The sequence below is a fragment of the Vigna unguiculata genome, chromosome 4 (assembly GCF_037176805.1).
Source record: "Vigna unguiculata cultivar grain cowpea cultivar isolate G323 ecotype 2 chromosome 4, ASM3717680v1, whole genome shotgun sequence".
Taxonomy (NCBI): Eukaryota; Viridiplantae; Streptophyta; class Magnoliopsida; order Fabales; family Fabaceae; genus Vigna; species Vigna unguiculata.
In genome coordinates, this window is record NC_140795.1 from 44,422,332 (window position 1) to 44,441,954 (window position 19,623).

The 19,623-nt window shown below is 38.4% G+C and overlaps 1 protein-coding gene across 1 annotated transcript; it reads left to right on the forward strand.

The window, feature by feature from the left end:
- Nucleotides 1-738: 738 nt before the first annotated feature.
- Nucleotides 739-6,159, forward strand: LOC146887276 (uncharacterized). Its single transcript, XM_085672082.1, has 2 exons — nucleotides 739-3,158; nucleotides 5,709-6,159. The coding sequence occupies exons 1-2, from the start codon at nucleotides 739-741 to the stop codon at nucleotides 6,157-6,159; spliced, it is 2,871 nt and encodes a 956-aa protein (XP_085528208.1).
- The last annotated feature ends 13,464 nt before the right edge of the window (nucleotides 6,160-19,623 follow it).

Here is a 19,623-nt window from a genome sequence, read left to right on the forward strand (position 1 = left end):
CCCATTCATTGCATGATATTTGGGTCATTAGGTATTGGAAAATATCTCTTGAAACCTTGAATTGGAACAAGATACCTAATGGAACTTGTATCTAGGAATGGAACTTGACCCATTAGTTGTCTTAAACCCTAATTTGTAAAGCGGGTTTGTTTATTTAGGGATTCAAGGAATTGACTCTAAATAAGGAAACCTAGGCTCATTCAACTAAAGAATTAGAGTTTGAGTAAACTTGTGGGTTGACATTAGTAATTAATGGAGAAGAGTTTTATTGTTTAATATACATGAGAGTGAAGTAGGTGAAGTCTAACTCCAACAATATCAATCCATTGCATTTCTAGTCTTTACCATTTTCTAGAGTCTTCAAATATCCAAGTTCAACTTTACTTGTTTATGAAACATTTACTTTATTGCATACAAAAACCCAAATTATGAATTTATTCATTAGTTTAAATTAGTCACTAATTACGCAAATATTTAGTATACACGAGTCTCTTGGGAAACGATATCCCGGTCTTACCGGTTACTACTTGCGCGACTTGGTACACTTGCCAAAGTCTTAACAAGTTTTTGGCGCCGTTGCCGGGGACCCGTGTCTAATACTAGACTTTTGTGTGATTTCTGACTTATTTAGACTTAAATTCTTTTGTGCATATTTACTATTTTTGTTTACTTATATACGCACATTATTTTTTGGCTAACTTGTAGTTCGAGCTTGTTTTTGTTGTTGCTCTATAGTTTATGCAGGGTAGGATCCGTACAAGGAGGACTGCATCTTCAGAACCACTCCTTGTTGATCTCGAGATAGAGAAAACTGCCCGCAGAAACAATAGTGCCACAAGGAGAAGACGAGCTCAAGCACAACAAGTTGCCCATCACTCTTCTGATTCAGACACTCTTCCGTCTACTTCTCAGAATCCTGATCCTTTTCCAGAAGAAGAAATGGCAGATAATCCTCATGGTGATGGTAGAGGTCGTGAAAGACGCACTTTGGAAGATTATGCAGCGTTCACAGGCCATATCAACTTCAACAGTATTGCTAGGCCAACTGTCAATGCCACCAACATGGAGATGAAGCCAGCTCTTATTCATCTGGTGCAGAGTAATCAGTTCAATGGCCTGTCTCATGAGAATCCCTACACTCATCTGGCCACATTCTTGGAGATATGCAATACTGTGAAGATCCATCAAGTTCCTGATGAAGCCATACGACTGAGTCTCTTTCCATTCTCACTAGCAGGACCTGCAAAAGCCTGGTTGAATTCTTTTCCTGAAAATAGCCTCACCAACTGGGATGATGTGGTTGCAAAGTTCTTGAGCAAATATTTTCCCCAGTCCAAGGTTAATAAGGGAAAGCAGGAAATCTCGGCATTTCAACAAGATATGGATGAGTCCTTGGGCCAAGCATGGGATAGATTCAAGGGACTGCTGAGGAAGACCCCCATTCATGGGTTTGATCAACCTACACAGCTTACTCTTTTCTTGGCAGGTCTTAAATCCCAGTCAAAGCTTATGTTGGATACCTCTGCTGGTGGGAGTATCAAGTGGAAGACGCCAGAGGAAGCTTATGAGTTAATAGAGAATATGGCAGCTAATGATAATGAAGCCTATACTGAGAGAGCCCATTCTCAAAAGAAGGGTATTCTAGAGCTGCAATCTCAAGATGCTCTATTGGCTCAAAACAAGATTATGACTCAGCAGCTGGAGACCCTGATGAAGAAACTGTCACAACTTCCTCAAGAGCTTCAAAATGCCTCTGTAGCTCAACTCCAACAAGTGCAAAGTTGTGAGTTATGTGGAGGGAACCATACTAATGGGCAATGTGCTATGCTAAGCACATCTCAAGAGGAAGTTAGTTATATGGGCAATCAAGGCCGACCAGGGAACTATAACCAAGGATGGAGACCTCATCAAAGCATGGGCCAAGCTGGACCTTCCAATAGGCCCCCACATCAACAAACTTACCAACATCCTTCTTTGTCTGATAGAACATCCAAGCTTGAAGACATGATGCAGCAATTCATGCAAATGTCAATTCAGAATCAGAAGAACACCGATGCCTCAATTAAAAACTTGGAGGTGCAAGTGGGGCAATTGGCCAAGCAAGTGGCGAATCAACAAAGTAGTTCATTTTCCGCCAACACCGAAGCCAATCCCAAAGAGCAATGCAAAGCGGTGGTCACAAGAAGTGGTAAAGAAGTGGGGTTGAATGCTAAAGGAAGTGATGAAGCTAAAGCCAAGCCCAATGATAAAGGAGAAGAAAAAGATGAGGAAGAGATAGACGAGGAAATTGTTGTAGAAGAGGAAGAGAATAAAATTGAAAATAGAGAAAATGAGAAAAAGAAGGAAGTGGCATTAAAACCACCACCAGTGAAAATTCTCCCATATCCTCTCAAGCCTTCAAAGAAAGACAAAGAAAGGCAATTTGCAAGGTTTCTGGACATTTTCAAGAGGCTTCAAATCAATATTCCCTTCTCAGAAGCCTTGGAGCAAATGCCAACCTATGCAAAGTTTATGAAGGAAATCCTCACAAAGAAGAGAAGATTTATTGAAGAGGAAACCATAGAACTAGAGGCTGGATGCAGTGCTATCATTCAGAAGATGTTGCCTCCAAAGTTTAAGGATCCTGGCAGCTTTACACTTCCAGTCACAATTGGGAGCCTAGCTGTGGGGAAGGCCTTACTTGATTTGGGTGCTAGCATCAACTTGATGCCTCTTTCTATGCTTAAGAAGATTAGGGAGTTAGAAATCAAGCCCACTCGAATGACATTGCAACTGGCGGATAGGTCAATCAAGTACCCTCACGGAGTAGTGGAGGATGTGCTAGTTAAAGTTGACAAGTTCCTATTCCCAGTGGACTTTGTTATAATGGAGATGGAGGAGGATGTTGAAGTTCCTCTCATATTGGGGAGGCCATTTATGAAGACTGCAAGAGTGCTAATTGATGTTGATGATGGCAAACTCACAGTGAGAGTTCAAGATGAAGAAGTGAACTTCAATGTCTTTGAAGCCATGTCTCACCCAAAAGATATTGGAGGATGCTTCAGAGTTGATATGCTTGATGAGGTGCTCATGAGCTCCAAGAAAGATTTACATGCCTCATCTCCTCTAGAGAAAGCTCTGCTTGATGCCTTTGAGACTCTCAATGATGAGGAGGAGAAAGAGATTGATGAGTGCTTAGCCAATCTTGACGCTTTGAAGGAAATCCCTCCTCATGAGGCGAAGATGGAAGACTTGAAGGGTGAGAATGAAGTCACAGAGCCACAAGTGGAGTTGAAGATGTTGCCCCAACATTTGAAGTATGTGTTTCTTGAAGGGGGTAGCAACAAACCTGTGATTATCAGTAGCTCCTTATCACCCTCAGAAGAAGAAAAGTTGATTGAGGTGTTAAAAGTCAACTCAGGAGCCATTTGTTGGTCCATATCTGATCTGAAGGGAATCAGTCCCTCCTACTGTATGCATAGAATCTTCATGGAGGAGGATTTCAAGCCAGTGGCACAACCTCAGAGAAGGTTGAATCCTGTGATGAAAGAGGAGGTGAGAAAGGAGGTATTGAAACTCCTAGATGCTGGGATTATCTACCCAATCTCTGATAGTGCATGGGTGAGTCCAGTGCAAGTGGTTCCCAAGAAGGGTGGCATGACAGTGGTTCGTAATGACAAGAATGAGTTGATACCCACACGAACCGTGACCGGCTGGAGGATGTGCATAGACTACAGGAAGCTGAACAAGGCCACAAGGAAGGATCACTTCCCCCTTCCTTTCATGGATCAAATGTTAGAGAGACTGGCGGGTCAAGCTTTCTATTGCTTTTTGGATGGCTATTCTGGTTATAACCAGATTGTGGTAGACCCTAAAGACCAAGAGAAGACCGCCTTCACTTGCCCTTTTGGTATCTATGCCTACAGAAAGATGCCATTTGGGCTTTGTAATGCACCAGCCACGTTTCAACGATGCATGTTGGCTATTTTCTCCGACCTTGTGGAGAAGTGCATAGAGGTCTTCATGGATGACTTCTCGGTGTTTGGAAGTTCATTCGATCTTTGCTTGGCAAATCTGGAAGTTGTGCTCAAGAGATGTGTTGAAACCAATCTCATTCTCAATTGGGAGAAATGCCATTTCATGGTGACTGAAGGGATTGTCTTGGGCCACAAAATATCTTCCAAGGGCATTGAAGTGGACAAAGCAAAGGTGGATGTCATTGAGAAACTCCCACCACCAACAAATGTGAAGGGAATCCGGAGCTTTCTTGGACATGCGGGTTTCTACCGACGCTTCATCAAGGATTTCTCCAAGATAGCCAAGCCATTGAGCAACTTGCTCAATAAGGATATTTCCTTTAATTTTGATGCTGAATGTTTAAATGCTTTCAATCTTTTGAAAACCAGCCTAGTCTCCGCACCCATAATCATTGCACCTAATTGGGAACTTGATTTTGAACTTATGTGTGATGCAAGTGATTATGCGGTTGGGGCTGTTTTGGGGCAGAGAAAGAATAAAATTTTTCATTCCATACACTATGCTAGTAAAGTCCTTAATGAACATCAAGTGAATTATGCAACTACTGAAAAGGAGTTACTAGCAATAGTGTATGCCTTGGAAAAATTTCGTTCTTATCTCATTGGTTCTAAAGTAGTGGTTTACACTGATCATGCTGCAATCAAATACTTGCTTACTAAACCTGATTCTAAACCTAGACTCATTAGGTGGATTTTGTTGTTGCAGGAATTTGATCTTGAGATTAAAGATAAGAAGGGTTGTGAAAATCAAGTGGCAGACCATCTGTCAAGACTGGTGAATGAAGAGGTGACCACACTGGAGCAGGAAGTGTTAGAAGAATTCCCTGATGAAAAGCTGCTCCTAGTATCTAATAGACCTTGGTTTGCAGAAATGGCAAACTTTAAGGCTGCTCAAATTGTTCCTGAGGATATGAGTTGGCATCAGCAACAGAAGCTGTTCAGGGAAGCAAAATACTATGTGTGGGATGATCCTCATCTTTTCAAGATTGGGGCAGACAATCTGTTGAGGAGATGTGTGTCTGAAGAGGAGGCAAGAGATATCTTGTGGCACTGCCACAATTCACCCTATGGAGGACACTACAGTGGAGAAAGAACAGCTGCAAAGGTTCTACAATCTGGGTTCTATTGGCCGAGCATTTTCAAGGATTCTCATGCACATGTGAAACACTGTGACAAGTGCCAAAGAACAGGGAGTATCTCAAAAAGGAATGAAATGCCTTTGCAGAACATACTGGAGGTTGAAGTGTTCGACTGTTGGGGTATTGACTTCATTGGCCCCTTGCCTTCCTCATTTTCTAAGGAGTACATCTTGTTGGCTGTGGATTATGTCAGCAAATGGGTGGAAGCTATTGCCACACCCACCAATGATGCTAAGACAGTCATCAAGTTTCTCAAGAAGAACATATTCTCCAGATTTGGTGTCCCAAGAGTCTTGATAAGTGATGGAGGTTCTCACTTTTGCAACACTCAGTTGAAGAAAGTCTTGGAGCACTACAATGTCAGACACAGAGTTGCCTCTCCCTACCATCCTCAGTCAAATGGACAAGCAGAGGTGTCAAATAGAGAAATTAAGAGGATCCTTGAGAAGACAACTTCTTCCTCAAGAAAGGATTGGTCTATTAAGTTAGACGATGCTCTGTGGGCCTATAGGACTGCATTCAAGACTCCAATTGGGTTGACTCCATTCCAATTGGTATATGGGAAGGCTTGTCATCTACCGGTGGAGTTGGAACACAAGGCCTATTGGGCCATGAAGTTCTTGAATTTTGATCCATCCTTGTCAGGGGAGAAGAGGAAGCTACAACTCCATGAGTTGGGAGAGATGCGACTCAATGCCTATGAGTCCTCCAAGAGCTATAAAGAGAAAGTGAAGGCCTACCATGATAGGAAGTTGGTAAAAAGGGATTTCAAACCCGGTCAACAAGTGCTTCTGTTCAACTCAAGATTCAAATTATTCCCAGGGAAGTTGAAATCCAAGTGGTCAGGCCCATTTACCATCAAAGAGGTGAAAGCTTATGGGGCAATTGAAATTGAAGACCCTTCCTCACAAAGGAGTTGGGTAGTGAACGGCCAAAGGCTCAAGCCTTATTTGGGTGGTGAAGTTTTGAGGATGACCACTGTCATGCACCTCAGTGAAGCCTAGAGTCCTTACCCGTCAGGCTCGTGACGTTAAACAAGCGCTTTCTGGGAGGCAACCCAGTGCTCTAAACTCATTCTAGCTTTTAATTTTCGTTTTTAAGATAGCTTTGTGTTTTTATGCATGTGTGAAGTGTGTTAGCATAGATTGTTGTGTTTGAATTGATGTTTGAACTTTGTGCTAATTTTGTTGCATGCATTTGTGAATTTGTGGAAGCATAGTCTTCATGCATAGTTAGTTTTAGGATGTGATAGCATGTGATTGTGTTCAACTTTTGTGCATCATAGAATGTGGTAGTTTAAAATTGGTTGTTTGTGAAAATAGTAGTAGCATAGCTTGTGTAGTGAATTTGTGTTTTAAATTAAGTGTGCATGTGTTATGTGAATTAAATGTTTTTGCTTGAGTGTGAATGCTTGTTTTAAAGTTGGAAAAGCTTGAAAAAGTATGTGTGCAAGAGTGAAAGGTTGGTGGGAGCACAATAGAGTTGAAGCCAACCCAATCATAACCCAAAAACACAAAAAAATCCACTCCTGCAGCTTAACCGCCTGGCGGTTCACTCCCTCCCGCCAGGCGCCATCTGTAAAATCAGCCACTGGAAGCATTCCAGGATCCAACCGCCTGGCGGCTCCCTCTCACCCGCCTGGCGCCACACCAGCAAAATTGGTCCTGGGTCATTTTACTGGTATACCGCCTGGCGGCTCGTGACCTACCGCCAGGCGGTACCACTGCGTCAGCACTACTGGACCTTTTTAAGTGTGTTTTCGACCTGGCCCATTCACTTACCCTAAGTTCTCTCTCGCCTGGCGCCGTTGTCTTCCCCACTCTCACACTTACCAAACCCTACCTCTCTAATCTCCAAACCCTAACTTCAAACCCCAATCCTCTCTTAAATTCACAAATCCTAACCCCCAATTGAACCCACTCTCGCGCCCTAATCTCACTCCCACTCCACTTCCAGCCATACTCTCGCCAGGCGATCGCGAATCTGTCCCTCTCCACGCACAAACCACTCTGCACTCTCATCCCACCAACACTTCTTGCATTCCACCCAAGTAATGTTGTCTTGTTCATTACATTTTCGCACTGTCATGTTTCTTTTGCTTAATAACTCCATTGTTGATGCATTAGTTTAGGGTTTACTTTGCTTTGATTCTCCTTGTTGTTGCTGATGTATGTGTTTACATTTCCTGATTTACTGTACTCTTGTGCTGCCATTGTAATGGTTCCTGTGCTGTCTGGGCTGCGTTTCCCCACAATCCTTCGCTGTCCTGTTTTGTGCCGCCTGGCGGTGGCCATTTTGGCCTGTTTTACCGCCAGGCGGTGGCGCCTAGCAGTGCTCACTGTTGCAAGCTGGCGCCTGGCGGCAGTTTTGGAGGGGCCAGGCGGTGGCCCCTGTTTTTGCCTCTTTCTTTGATTTTCTTGTGATTGTAGCTTGGGTTGTGAGGCACCAATGCTACAAGAGTTTTTGCATATGAATGACTTGACATTTTGTTGTTCTAGTTTAGTCTTTAGATGCAATTAACTCTCTTTTTGATTGAATCTCTCACTTCAATGCTAACTCTAAATTGCCTCTTTGTACCAATGTTTATTTTGCAGATGGCATCCTCCTCAAATCCCAAAAGAATGAAGACCTCCGTTGGGAACCCTTCGAAAGGGCAAAAGCGAAAGGAGAGAATTTACTCTCATCACTTTCTCACAAAGGATAATGAGGACCGCTTCCAAGTGGTCATGCAACGAAAGTTGGTGGCAGAGAGGAAAGTGATTCTTAAGCCTGGGGAGGTCAACGAATTTCAGCTGGAGTTGATCAGGCGTGGCTGGGAAAGGCTGGGTAGCTATCCTAGCACCTTTAGTGTAACCTTGGTGAAGGAATTTTATGCTAATGCCAAGGTTACCACCTCCGCAGCCCCCACTTTTCTCAGTTATGTGCGGGGGAAAAGGGTGCCCTTTGATGCTGACACGATCAACGAGTTCTTGGGCACCCAGCTGGCTAATGATGTGGAGTGCCAGTTTTCAGTGTTGGAAGATGAGGGCGTGGCGCCTGGAGAGCTGCTCCAAGCACTCTGCTTGGCGGGTGAAGGATTTCACAGGGGTACGATTCAGAGAGGTTCCCTTCACCCCTTGGCCCGCTTCTGGTCAGCATTTGTGCACGCCAACATCTCCCCGTGCTCCCATGTGTCTGATCTTACGGAGGGACGCGCCACCATTCTGTATACCATCCTGACAGGTCGGGTGATGGATGTAGGGCAGTTCATTGCCAATGAGATCCACCGGTGTGCTAACGCCGCTGGCAAGGCCGCTCTTGGCCATCCCTCTCTCATCACCCATCTTTGCAGCCTGGTAGGGGTGGATATTTTTGTACCCCCGTTGGAGAAAGCAACGCAGGACCTGGACTTTTCATATTTTCAGAGGTTCTGCTCAGTTGCTCCCAGACCCAGGAGGCGCCATCAGCCACAGCCAGAAGCTGAGCCAGAGCCCGAGCCCGAGGCAACTCCCACCATTGACATGCGGTTGCAGGCTTTGGAGGCCAAGCTCGATCACCTTCAGCTCCTGGAACCCCAGATGCAGGCCTTATACAGGATGGGGATGGCCAATGCTGACATGCTTAGGGGCATCTCCCTAACTATTCCTGAGTTGCACACCCCATCAGCTGAGGAATTTGCTGCCACTGTTGCTTGGCCTGGGGCCCAGGCCACTACTACTGGAGGAGGTGGAGCCTCAGCTGCTGCAGAGGATGAGGAGGAAGATCTAGACGAAGAGGGCGAGGATGACGCCTGAGCATTTGGAGAGAGTGATTCACATTTAGCAGGACTTGTTTTGTTGATAGTCCTGATTTATTTTATGCTTTTAGTTTTTAGTCTTAACTTTCTTTTGATAGTATTGAACTTTTAGCTTAGTGTAGAACTTTGTGACTTGGTTGTGGTGAACTAATCTTTTGCGTTGAATTAGTACTTTTCAAGATCATCTTTTGTGCTTTTTATGAAATGATGTTGAATTGGCTTGTGAGCATGAGCTTGTGGTTGTTCTCATTTTGATATTGTGATGCTTGAGTTTAATTGTGATTAATGATTTTGGCATATGTTGACAATTGTGGAACCCAAATACCCTGTGAGAGGTTGTGCCCCAGAGTTGATTTGTGTGAATGCTATCACTGTGAACTCATAATTGACTTTGCTTGAGTTCAATTGTTATTCATTTACTTGCATGCTATAGGTGATCAAGGCCATCTTTCTTTTTCTTTACATAATTGAGCCAATCCTTTTTAAGTTGATTTCTTGTGCAAATCCTTTGAGTCTTATTTGAGCCTTAAAGATAATATGTACCATTCCTTGAACCTTGAGCATAGTGAAGATATTGACTACCTTACTTTGAGCTTGAGAGAGCAAATGATTGTTAGTCATGAGTATGGTTCAAGTTTGGGGGAATTATTGCTAATGCAAGGGAGCATGAGAAAATTTGTAAAGTTTTTGGTTCATTCAATTCATAAAAAAAAAAAAAAAAGAGAAAAAGAAAAGAAAAGGAAATTGGTGAAAGCAGGTTGGGAATTGGTTTCATTGGTTCAATAGAGAAGGGAGAAAAATACTTTCATGATTTGATTAGTTGCTCTCTTAGCTCAAGGTACTTTTGTTATCCTGAAAAACCAAATTTCCTTCTTAGCCTAGCCACGATACAAGCCATAAAAGACCTTGTGATGATAGCATGCTTGTGAAAGTCTTAGACATTTTGAACAAAAAGCAAAGTTAAATTGTGTGACATTGTGATGGTAGAGAGAATGTTGTTTATATCCATACACTAGTGGGCTTGAGTGAAACACTTGTTCTTGTGAGAAGTGGTTCCCATTGATCAAGGAAACATTTTGCCATGATTGTTGATCCCTTATAAACTCTTGCATGCACTTGTGATATTTTTGTTTTGTGAACACCATAGCTTTAGTTTGCCTTGCTAATGAAACACATGTGCTACACAATCTTTCAAATAAGAGCAGGCACAATTGACATTTGTTTTCTTGATTTGCTAGATCATTGCAATTGTGTTGTTCATCTAGGCCAAGTTACCTTTTTGCCTGAGGACAAGCAAGGTTTTAAGTTTGGGGGAGTTGATAATGTTAATTTTTACCATTATCCAAGCTATATTTCATTAGCAAAATCATCTCTTCCAAAGCTTTTAACCTACTTAATCCTCAATTTTACCTTACTTTTGTAAATAAATACATTGTGGGTTACATTGATCTAATTATACCACTAATCCCCATTTTTGTGTCTTTTTTGTAGATGGGAAGCTTTATTCCAAAAATTCAGACTAATGAGTGACCCGGAACAGCAAAGAGAGAAGAAAATTGTCAACAGGAAGCGCCTGGCGACGCGAAGCCAGCGCCAGGCGGAACAGACCGCCAGCCACGCGCCAGTCAAGCGCCAGACAGGCGCTACTGTCAGTACCGCCTGGCGGCACTTAGTCACCGCCGGGCGGTAGCGGGAAAAATTGCCCCCTGTTTGGTGGCTTGCGCCTGGCGGTGAGACCCTTCCGCCAGGCGCCCTTTTTCGCTGATGTGTCAAGTGACCCCTTTTTCTTCTGTTTTCGCGAAGGGAAACTCATCTTGGACATTTTGGAGCTCGAGCAACGCGATTTGGAGAGCTTGGAGGAGTGCTAGGGCTTGTGGGAACAGCTCCATCTTCCTCTTTGTATCTCTTTCTCTTCCATTTTTCCATTTTGTAAGCTTGAGCTCTCCATGACAATGGAGAGCTAAACCCATTTTTGTTGGGGTTAGATGTAGCCACTGAACTTTCATGTATTTTCGAATGGTTTGAATGTATATATGCTTCTTCCATTGATTTCTAGTATCTTTGTTTATGCATTTAAAGCTTGCTTTGTTTTACCCATTCATTGCATGATATTTGGGTCATTAGGTATTGGAAAATATCTCTTGAAACCTTGAATTGGAACAAGATACCTAATGGAACTTGTATCTAGGAATGGAACTTGACCCATTAGTTGTCTTAAACCCTAATTTGTAAAGCGGGTTTGTTTATTTAGGGATTCAAGGAATTGACTCTAAATAAGGAAACCTAGGCTCATTCAACTAAAGAATTAGAGTTTGAGTAAACTTGTGGGTTGACATTAGTAATTAATGGAGAAGAATTTTATTGTTTAATATACATGAGAGTGAAGTAGGTGAAGTCTAACTCCAACAATATCAATCCATTGCATTTCTAGTCTTTACCATTTTCTAGAGTCTTCAAATATCCAAGTTCAACTTTACTTGTTTATGAAACATTTACTTTATTGCATACAAAAACCCAAATTATGAATTTATTCATTAGTTTAAATTAGTCACTAATTACGCAAATATTTAGTATACACGAGTCTCTTGGGAAACGATATCCCGGTCTTACCGGTTACTACTTGCGCGACTTGGTACACTTGCCAAAGTCTTTAACATAGACGCTGTTTAAATCGTTTACGGAAGTGAACAATAACTGCCACGTGTCACTCTGTGGTTTTTTAATTTTTTTTTGTTTTTAATTTTTTTTAATTTTTTTAATTTTAAAAAGTTGTCCACGTACCAAGTCAGGATTGTGACACGTGACAGTATCTCGTGGCTTATATTTAATTTGGTCTCAATTTTCGTTAATTTTGTTCAATTTAGTTCTAATAATTAAATATATAAATTTTGACTGTATTATTTTTTTTCTCCTAAAATATAAATTTGGTCCCAACCTCATTATTCTATTATGTTTGATATTGATTAAAGTATTATTTGTTTTACTTTATATTTGACTCTATTTTGATAAAGTATGAATTTAAATTGTATGTAATCGGAGGTTTTGCTATAAAGATTTAAATGTGTGATATTTGATTTAGAATGAATGGTCAATTACATTGAAGTTTATTTATTATGATTATCCACTATAGAGATAATTTTAAATCGATACTTAATCAAATTCAAATAGTGAGTCTGGTTGTATAATATCACTACTTGTGCTATATAATTGCACTATGTGATATTAGCTTACGAAGATGAGTTGCTCAGCTAAGAAAATTAAGTACTGAAGGAAGCTGTCCGAATAAAGATCAACTGATAAAAAATTGAATTCTTTTAATTCAGAAATCAATTGATAGCAAAGTATGTGTTTCTAGAAGTTCTCTATCGAGGATTCAGCATAACTGATGTTAACTAGTGTGAAACTGAGCCATTGAAGATGCAGCAGAATTGATATCAGCTAGTGTGAAATTGGGTCACTAGGATTCAGCATAGTTGTTCAGCTAGCACGAGATCGGACTAATTTTTTGCTGAATACAAGATCAACTGAAGGCGAACAAAGTCAAAATGGCAGTTTACATAATTAGTTGAATGAGGAACATTCGACTATTGAAAGTCTTAGCAGAATTAGAGGTAATCAATGCAGAATTTAGCTATATGCCAGTATAAAAAAATTAGCTGAATGGTTGCATACAAAAAATGGTTGAAATAGTTCAAATTTCATTTGATAAAAGATAAGATAATATCTTTCACCAGTTTCTTACCTTCAAGAGGCTCATAGGTGTTAAAAGCTTTTGAATGATATTGCCCCTTAAAAATAGGAAGGCAAACTTTGTGTATAAATTATAGAGGACATCACAAATCAAGCAAACTAACCTATTTTATCCTACATTTTCTTCCTTTCCATTACTACTTTTCTTTACTCTCCACCTCTTTCATGAATCACTTTTCTTTTATAAGCTTTTATTTATGGCATTCAACATTTACCTTTTAACAATGAAAACTGAAACTAACAATACCAATTAATGAAAGCAGTACTCCTCCCATTAATACAATGTATGAGAATTTTTTACATATCTTTGATCAAAAGTCTATCAAATGCAGAGAACACAATTTTGCATATTCAACATAGAGTTCCAATGGGTGTCATTAGACCTTTATACCAGAGTCTCATTTTTCTCCTGTTTATATGTAAAATGTTAAAATAAAATGGACTAAATTTTAAAAAATGAAGAGATAAAGTTAAAAATGCTACATCCAAAACTAAATGTTCACAAAGTACTTGAATCTTGCTGATGACAAAGAAAGTAGTCTTTTATAATGCCTTCAAATCTTGCTATTGAGAAAGAAATTATAACCATCTATGAATTTGAATACGAATGCCTTTGAGTATCTAAAACCCAAGCAACTCATTAAATATATTGCCTCAATTCTTTTCAACAAGAGTTTTACATGGTTCAAATTAAGTTCACACTGTCTAAATTTTCTAACAATAGATTGCAATTTGTTAAATTATCTAGAATTTATCCATAATAAGTTGGACATGTAGATTCTTTAGCTTTCAAATCCACTAGTAATTTAAATAAATAACACTCTCATATTTGAAAATAAATCAAACAAAACATAAATTACCTGGAAATTTGATCAACTATGCAATACAGAGTAGTTCAAATTAACTTCCATGTTTTATAATAACTTTATTTTTCACCACATTAGATATATTGTACTCACATTAGAAAAAATATTGAAGTTTGAACCACACATGATCAAGGAAACGAAAATAGGCATAACGCCATGACCTACAAATGATCAAAGGACCAACTACTATCCAAAATCCCACCACAAATCCAAATGTCATGCCCACATAAAATAAGTTCACTCCATGCCTATCATCACTCCCTTTGCCATTCTAATTCCAAATTGATTTTACGTGTTAGAAAATTAAACACACTACTCACATAAAAGAAAAAAGAAATTAGCCTAAAGACTTTAAAATGTTAGTCTTTGTAATGTTGTCCGCTTTGTCGATTACAAAATTAGTTCAACAATGAAAACGAAAAGGGGAAAGAGATAAAATTATATTTCTAATAGTGCACCCATTTTATGGGTTAGAAAATAGCTCACTAATAACAAGGAAATAGAAAAAATGTATAACTGTCCAAAATTATTAATCTTTCTAATTGTGCCCATTTTATGGAATAGAAAATTAGGTTGTCATATGCAAAGACTAAGCTATTTCAAATATGGAGTTGTTTGTTCTTCATGTAATCCATTTTATGGGCTAAAGAAAAGTGATGGATACATTACAATAAAAATCACTTTAGACAATGACATAAAATTATGATCTAAATTATAAAAATCATAATCTAAAGATTAAATTATAGTGTTTTAGACATGGTATAGGTGAGTGTAACTATAGGTAATAGACAACGGTTTTTAGTATGAAAATACTTTTAAAATCGTTACTTAAAATCATCATAATAAACAATAGTTTTTCAGGTTGATTTTAGACCTCACCTATATTTTTAGACTATATTTTGATTAGTTTTGCCCACATAATTTAAAGCAACAATTCTATTATCACAAGCTTTTATGATATTTATACAACATTTATAAAAATATTGTTTATTATATGTTTAGGCCACATTTATTTAATTGTTGTCTAATTTAGTGTGGTCTAAATTACAAAATATTGTAGTGATAGGTACAATATAATAAAGTAAAAATAAAAACAACTCAACATACTATATCATTCAAAATGTCTATCTTATTTATTTTTCTTTGGAAATTTTAGAAATTAATTTACATATTAGCCTATAAAAAGAAGAAGGAATTAGCATAAGAATAAATAGAAATTAAGGAAATCAAGACTAAATTTATTGGATTTTATTTAATTATTAATGGTTAGTGATTTTTAAATTTACTTAGCATAACCACCAACCTTTCCATTATTAGAATGAAAAATGTTGTATGGAAAATTGGTTTAGCGTGAAATTCACATGTTTGTGAAATTAACATGTTTAGCGTGAAATTAACATGGAAAAGGCAGTTTAGAACAAGTAAAAAAATGGTCTGAATAGCTGAAGCAATAAACATGGCATTGAAGCTAAGGAGGAATCCTTTGATGAAGAAACTTCAAAGATCTGATTTGGAGAGCTCGAACTTCATCAATAAAAGTTGCAACCCAAAGAAAACTCTCGTAGGAAGGAAATATCAAGATTGGATTATTAGAGCAAGAAGTTTTAGTCACAAGAAAACCTCGCATAGATGGAAAACTTCTAAAGCGTTGAGAATAAAGTTGAAGCCACAAGTGTATTTTCTATAAAAATATAGTATTATTCTATTTTAGGCAATTTCTTTAGATTCTTTTCTTAGGATTTCTCTCTAAACTTATTGTAATATCTTAGGAAAGTATGAGAAGGAAACAACTATTCCATATGCTTGTTAGGAACGTCATCAACATGAGTAATTAAACTCTCTTATATTAAAATTGGATGTAATCTATTATGGTTCTATGTATTGCTATTATTTATCTATGATATTTTCTGTTATTCATCGTTAATGATTTGGTCTGTGTTCTTATGTTTGGATGAATTGATCATTCATCTTATTTAAGTGATTTGGATTGAGTTATAAAACTAATCTTTAATCTAAGTCCAACCAAGTCATCTAATTTGTTTAGATGCTAGGAGTATATTTAAATGTTTTATTTGAGTTAAAAGTTTTGCAGTTAAAGCAAAGGTTTATGCATCAACATTTGAGGAATAAATATTGTGCTTGAGATCCTTAGGGTCTAAACTTAATGAATTGATTTAGACATACCTTAGAACTTTTAGTAGCAATGAATGATTGTTCCACTATTTGATAAAACAGTAAAATTACAATTAATGAAGATAGATGAATTTCAATCTCAATATTTATCTATTGATTACTTTCAATCTTTTACTATCTGTCGTAACCGAAATTGCGACGGGACGACAACCAAAAAGAAACGGGTTTGAAAAGAGATTTGTGAGTCGCCACCATAGTTATTATGGAAAACTATGGAAAACCATCAAAATAAGACATGTCTGCGAACAAAACAGATTTTGAATCCGAGAGTTGGTTACGCATAGGGAAGGTATTAGCACCATATCGCGCTCGCCCACCCGAGGGCGGTACCTTTAATTAAAAATGCAAAGTTAATGTGATTTTTCAAAATGTTAATTTTCCCCAAAAATAATGAGACCAAAAATACTAAAAAGAAACAAAAATATTATTTTATTTTTTTTGGGCCCGACAAGGATTGACCTTAGTCTTACGTATTCTCATTCAAAATGAGAAATCAGGAATATGTAGTTCTTTAAAAGATATATGGAAGACAAAGAAAATGATTTGATTTTTTGAAGGTGAACCTGACAAGGACTGACCTCTCTCCTACATATCTCATGGAGAATCAAGGATAACGTAGTTCTTAAAAGGCTTGTTTGTTTGAAAATGTTGATGTTTTTTATATTTTGGAATTTTACATTTTTGTTTGTATTTTTGAATTACTTGAAAATATGTGTCACACGACACACGAGCGGTCGAACAGACACTAAAAGAGAAAGAAAACTATTTTTGATATTTTTAGAAAATAAGTGTCACACGGTGCGAGCGACCAGACATACACAATGAAGTAAAAGAAAACATTTTTATTTTTTGATTTTTTCTATTTTTTGCAATTTTTTATAATTTTCAAATATTTTGTTTTTTAAATAATAAAAATAAATAAATAAATAAATAAAAGGATGAAATTATTTAAGAAGGATAAAAGTGAAAAATAAAATATGAGAGTGCATGAGCAATTAGTGAGAGGTACATGAAGTAAATGAGGTGTGTTTATTAAAAGGTGGGGATACAACAAGTAAAAGCTGAAAATAGAGTAAAAGCTGAAAATAGATTAAAAAAAAGAAATGTGTGAAATTTGGGGGTGCAAACAGCAAACACAATTAGATCCAAAACAAACGGTGCGAGATCAGCAACTATGGAGGTGCACAAAGGAGTTTCCAAAGCAAAGGAGGGTGAGAGAAATGAGTTAAAGGTGCGGGAAGTAAAGAAAGAAAAGAAGCCCAAAAATGACAATAAAACGTGGGGAGTAAGATCAGTAAAACAGGATGCTGCACAAAGAAAGAGGAAATACACATCAGGCCACACATAAAAGTAAGGTGCAAAGATTAAAAAATAGGAGTGTGTAGAGCAGAAACGTTCAGCCCAAGTCCTTCATGTGTGCAAAGACTCCAACTCCCGTGGGTATTCATCTTCTTCACGAACAGAAACCTACAGGGGTTTCTTCCCTTCTCCTACATGTGCTCGGACCAACAATATCACCCTCCATTCACGGCAGCCTCTCCTTCTCGACACCACCACAACTCCAACCCCTGTCACCGTTCACCTCTGTCTCTGCTTCACCGCGCCACCACCACAACTCCAAACCCTGGGACCGCGTCTGCATTTTAGCCGCCACCAACGACCTCCGCCGGAGGCTCGACGTCTTCGTTCTCGCGCACCACAGAACCAGTTGGCTACTGCGTCTTTCGCGGCTCTGACGACCAACCAACGTCGCTGCCACCACCTCCGTTTCACACCGGAGCCGTCGCCGTACCGGCCACCGTGATTGGGACACACGAGCACCATGGAAACCCAACCCCTGGCCTTCGCGACCCAGATCGCCTCCGCTGCGCCCCAAGCCTCTCATTCTTCTTCTTACGCGAGTCACCAAGGTTTGGAATCCGCATCACAGAACCCCACTACAGTGCTCCCAACCGTGACGGAGCTGCCATCATTCAGCCCATTCAATGTCCGACTCGCCGGGGGCAATGCCGCCAGCGATTTCTCTTTCTTCTCTGTTTCTCTGTTCTGGAATTTGGATTTTTGGGTTTTGAGACGCGAGGGTTTGGTGTGTTATGAAAACGTTGGAGCGGGGGCTAACGATGGAGGATAGTTAATCTGCTTTTTATTTGGTTTTTTATGCAGGTGAATGTGAAAATGATGATGGAAGAATCGTGTGTTTGTGTTGAGTGCGACGGGAAGAAGGTGGTGATAAGTTTTCTGGTGTATTAATGATCCAAACTGTGTTAGGATGAACGAGTAAAAATGGTGAGAATCTGTTTGGTTATGTGGTGAAGAATGATGGTGAAACAGAGAGGATGATGGGGTAGTGGATGAAACTGGTTTGGGTGTTACGCTTGCACAGGTGAAGAGAGAGAATGAAGCGTGTAAAGTATGAAGGTGGTGTTCAGACGTATTCTCCTTCCCCGCACTTAAGTAACAACTATGAGCAATATATGCATGCATAGATAAACAGATAATGCCACGCACACAGATACATCATCTCATCTTCATTCATGGCATTCAAGGATTTTAACGAAACATGACACCTAACACACCTACATCATGCTCACTCAAGTATTGGAGGTGCAGGACTTACCTCGGAGCTTTTTAGCTTGTGTTGTAGCCCCAAATCTTTCTTTGTTCGAGCTGCTTCTTTCCCTCCCTTCCTTGTTGCCTTTTTCTTCTTCATCTTATTATCTCCCTCTGTGTTCTCCCCTTTCAAACGGTTCTCCCCCCTTTTTCTTTCATACCCTGTATTTTTGAAATAGCCAAAAATTTCAGCCGTTGCCTCCCAACCACCCTACGTTGCTATCTGCATGCCATGACGTCGCAGTGATAAGTTGTCATCTAAACACTTCCTTTTTCATGTCAAAGACCCAAAATAGGGAAAAGTATGGAAACTGACAACTTCAGTCCCGTTGACTTCAATCCGTTCATCATTTATTTTTTTATATTATTATTATTTTTTTCTTCTTTTTAAAAAAAGGTAAAACGAAAATAATAAAAAAGAAATAAAATAAGATAAGATAAAAATTCAAAATGTGATAAAATGAATGTAAAGTAAAATAAGATGAAAAATAATAATAATAAATAAATAAATAAATAAAAGTAAATAAAATAGATAAACAAATAAAAAATATGTACGTATATATAAATAAGAAATACAAATAATGATAAGATAAAAATAAAATTAAAGTTAAAATAAAATAGAAAGTAAAAATAAAAATATATGTTTATACATACTCTATGTTCACTTTTTTTTTCTATTTTTTTTTCTTAATTATTATCAAAGTCAAAAATTTATTTTTTATCCAGACAAAATTAGGTATTGACACTATATTGATTAAGTCACTCACAATATTATCAACAAAACCGTAACAAATCAAAACAGAGTTAAATTACTTAGATATATGTACAAGTCTTTATGACACTTGTGTATATTATAATTGATCCGGTGCATTTATTGGGATTAGAAGAAAGAGGTCAACACATACTAAAACAAAATGAAAGAACTTATGTAAGCTTCACCTAAGTATAGTAGTAAATAAAAGGATGAAAATGGGAACCACAAAAAGATAAAGTAATTCCTCACATGCATTTAGAACTCTAATAATAGTACATCGTATGATAATACATTTTTCTAGCATAAGCATACCAATAAGTAGAAGTAGAAACAAAAGCTTAACATAAGAGGTTTAATATCTCGAGACTTACACCTAATGATACTCAACAAAAATATTATTATTCAATATGTAATTTTTTTTTGACTAAAATTACAAATCTTCTAATGACGTATACCGAAGTCCTCCATAAACTCAAGACACTTATTAAATTGTGATAACTAACATTTAAATTTACTCTTC

Bases quoted from the DNA above. Each gene is read 5' to 3' on its own strand.
- LOC146887276 (XM_085672082.1), top strand. From the start codon at position 739: ATGCAGGGTAGGATCCGTACAAGGAGGACTGCATCTTCAGAACCACTC. The intron at 3,159-5,708 runs AGAGATTGATGA...TCCATTCCAATT, and splicing joins CTCAATGATGAGGAGGAGAA to GGTATATGGGAAGGCTTGTC.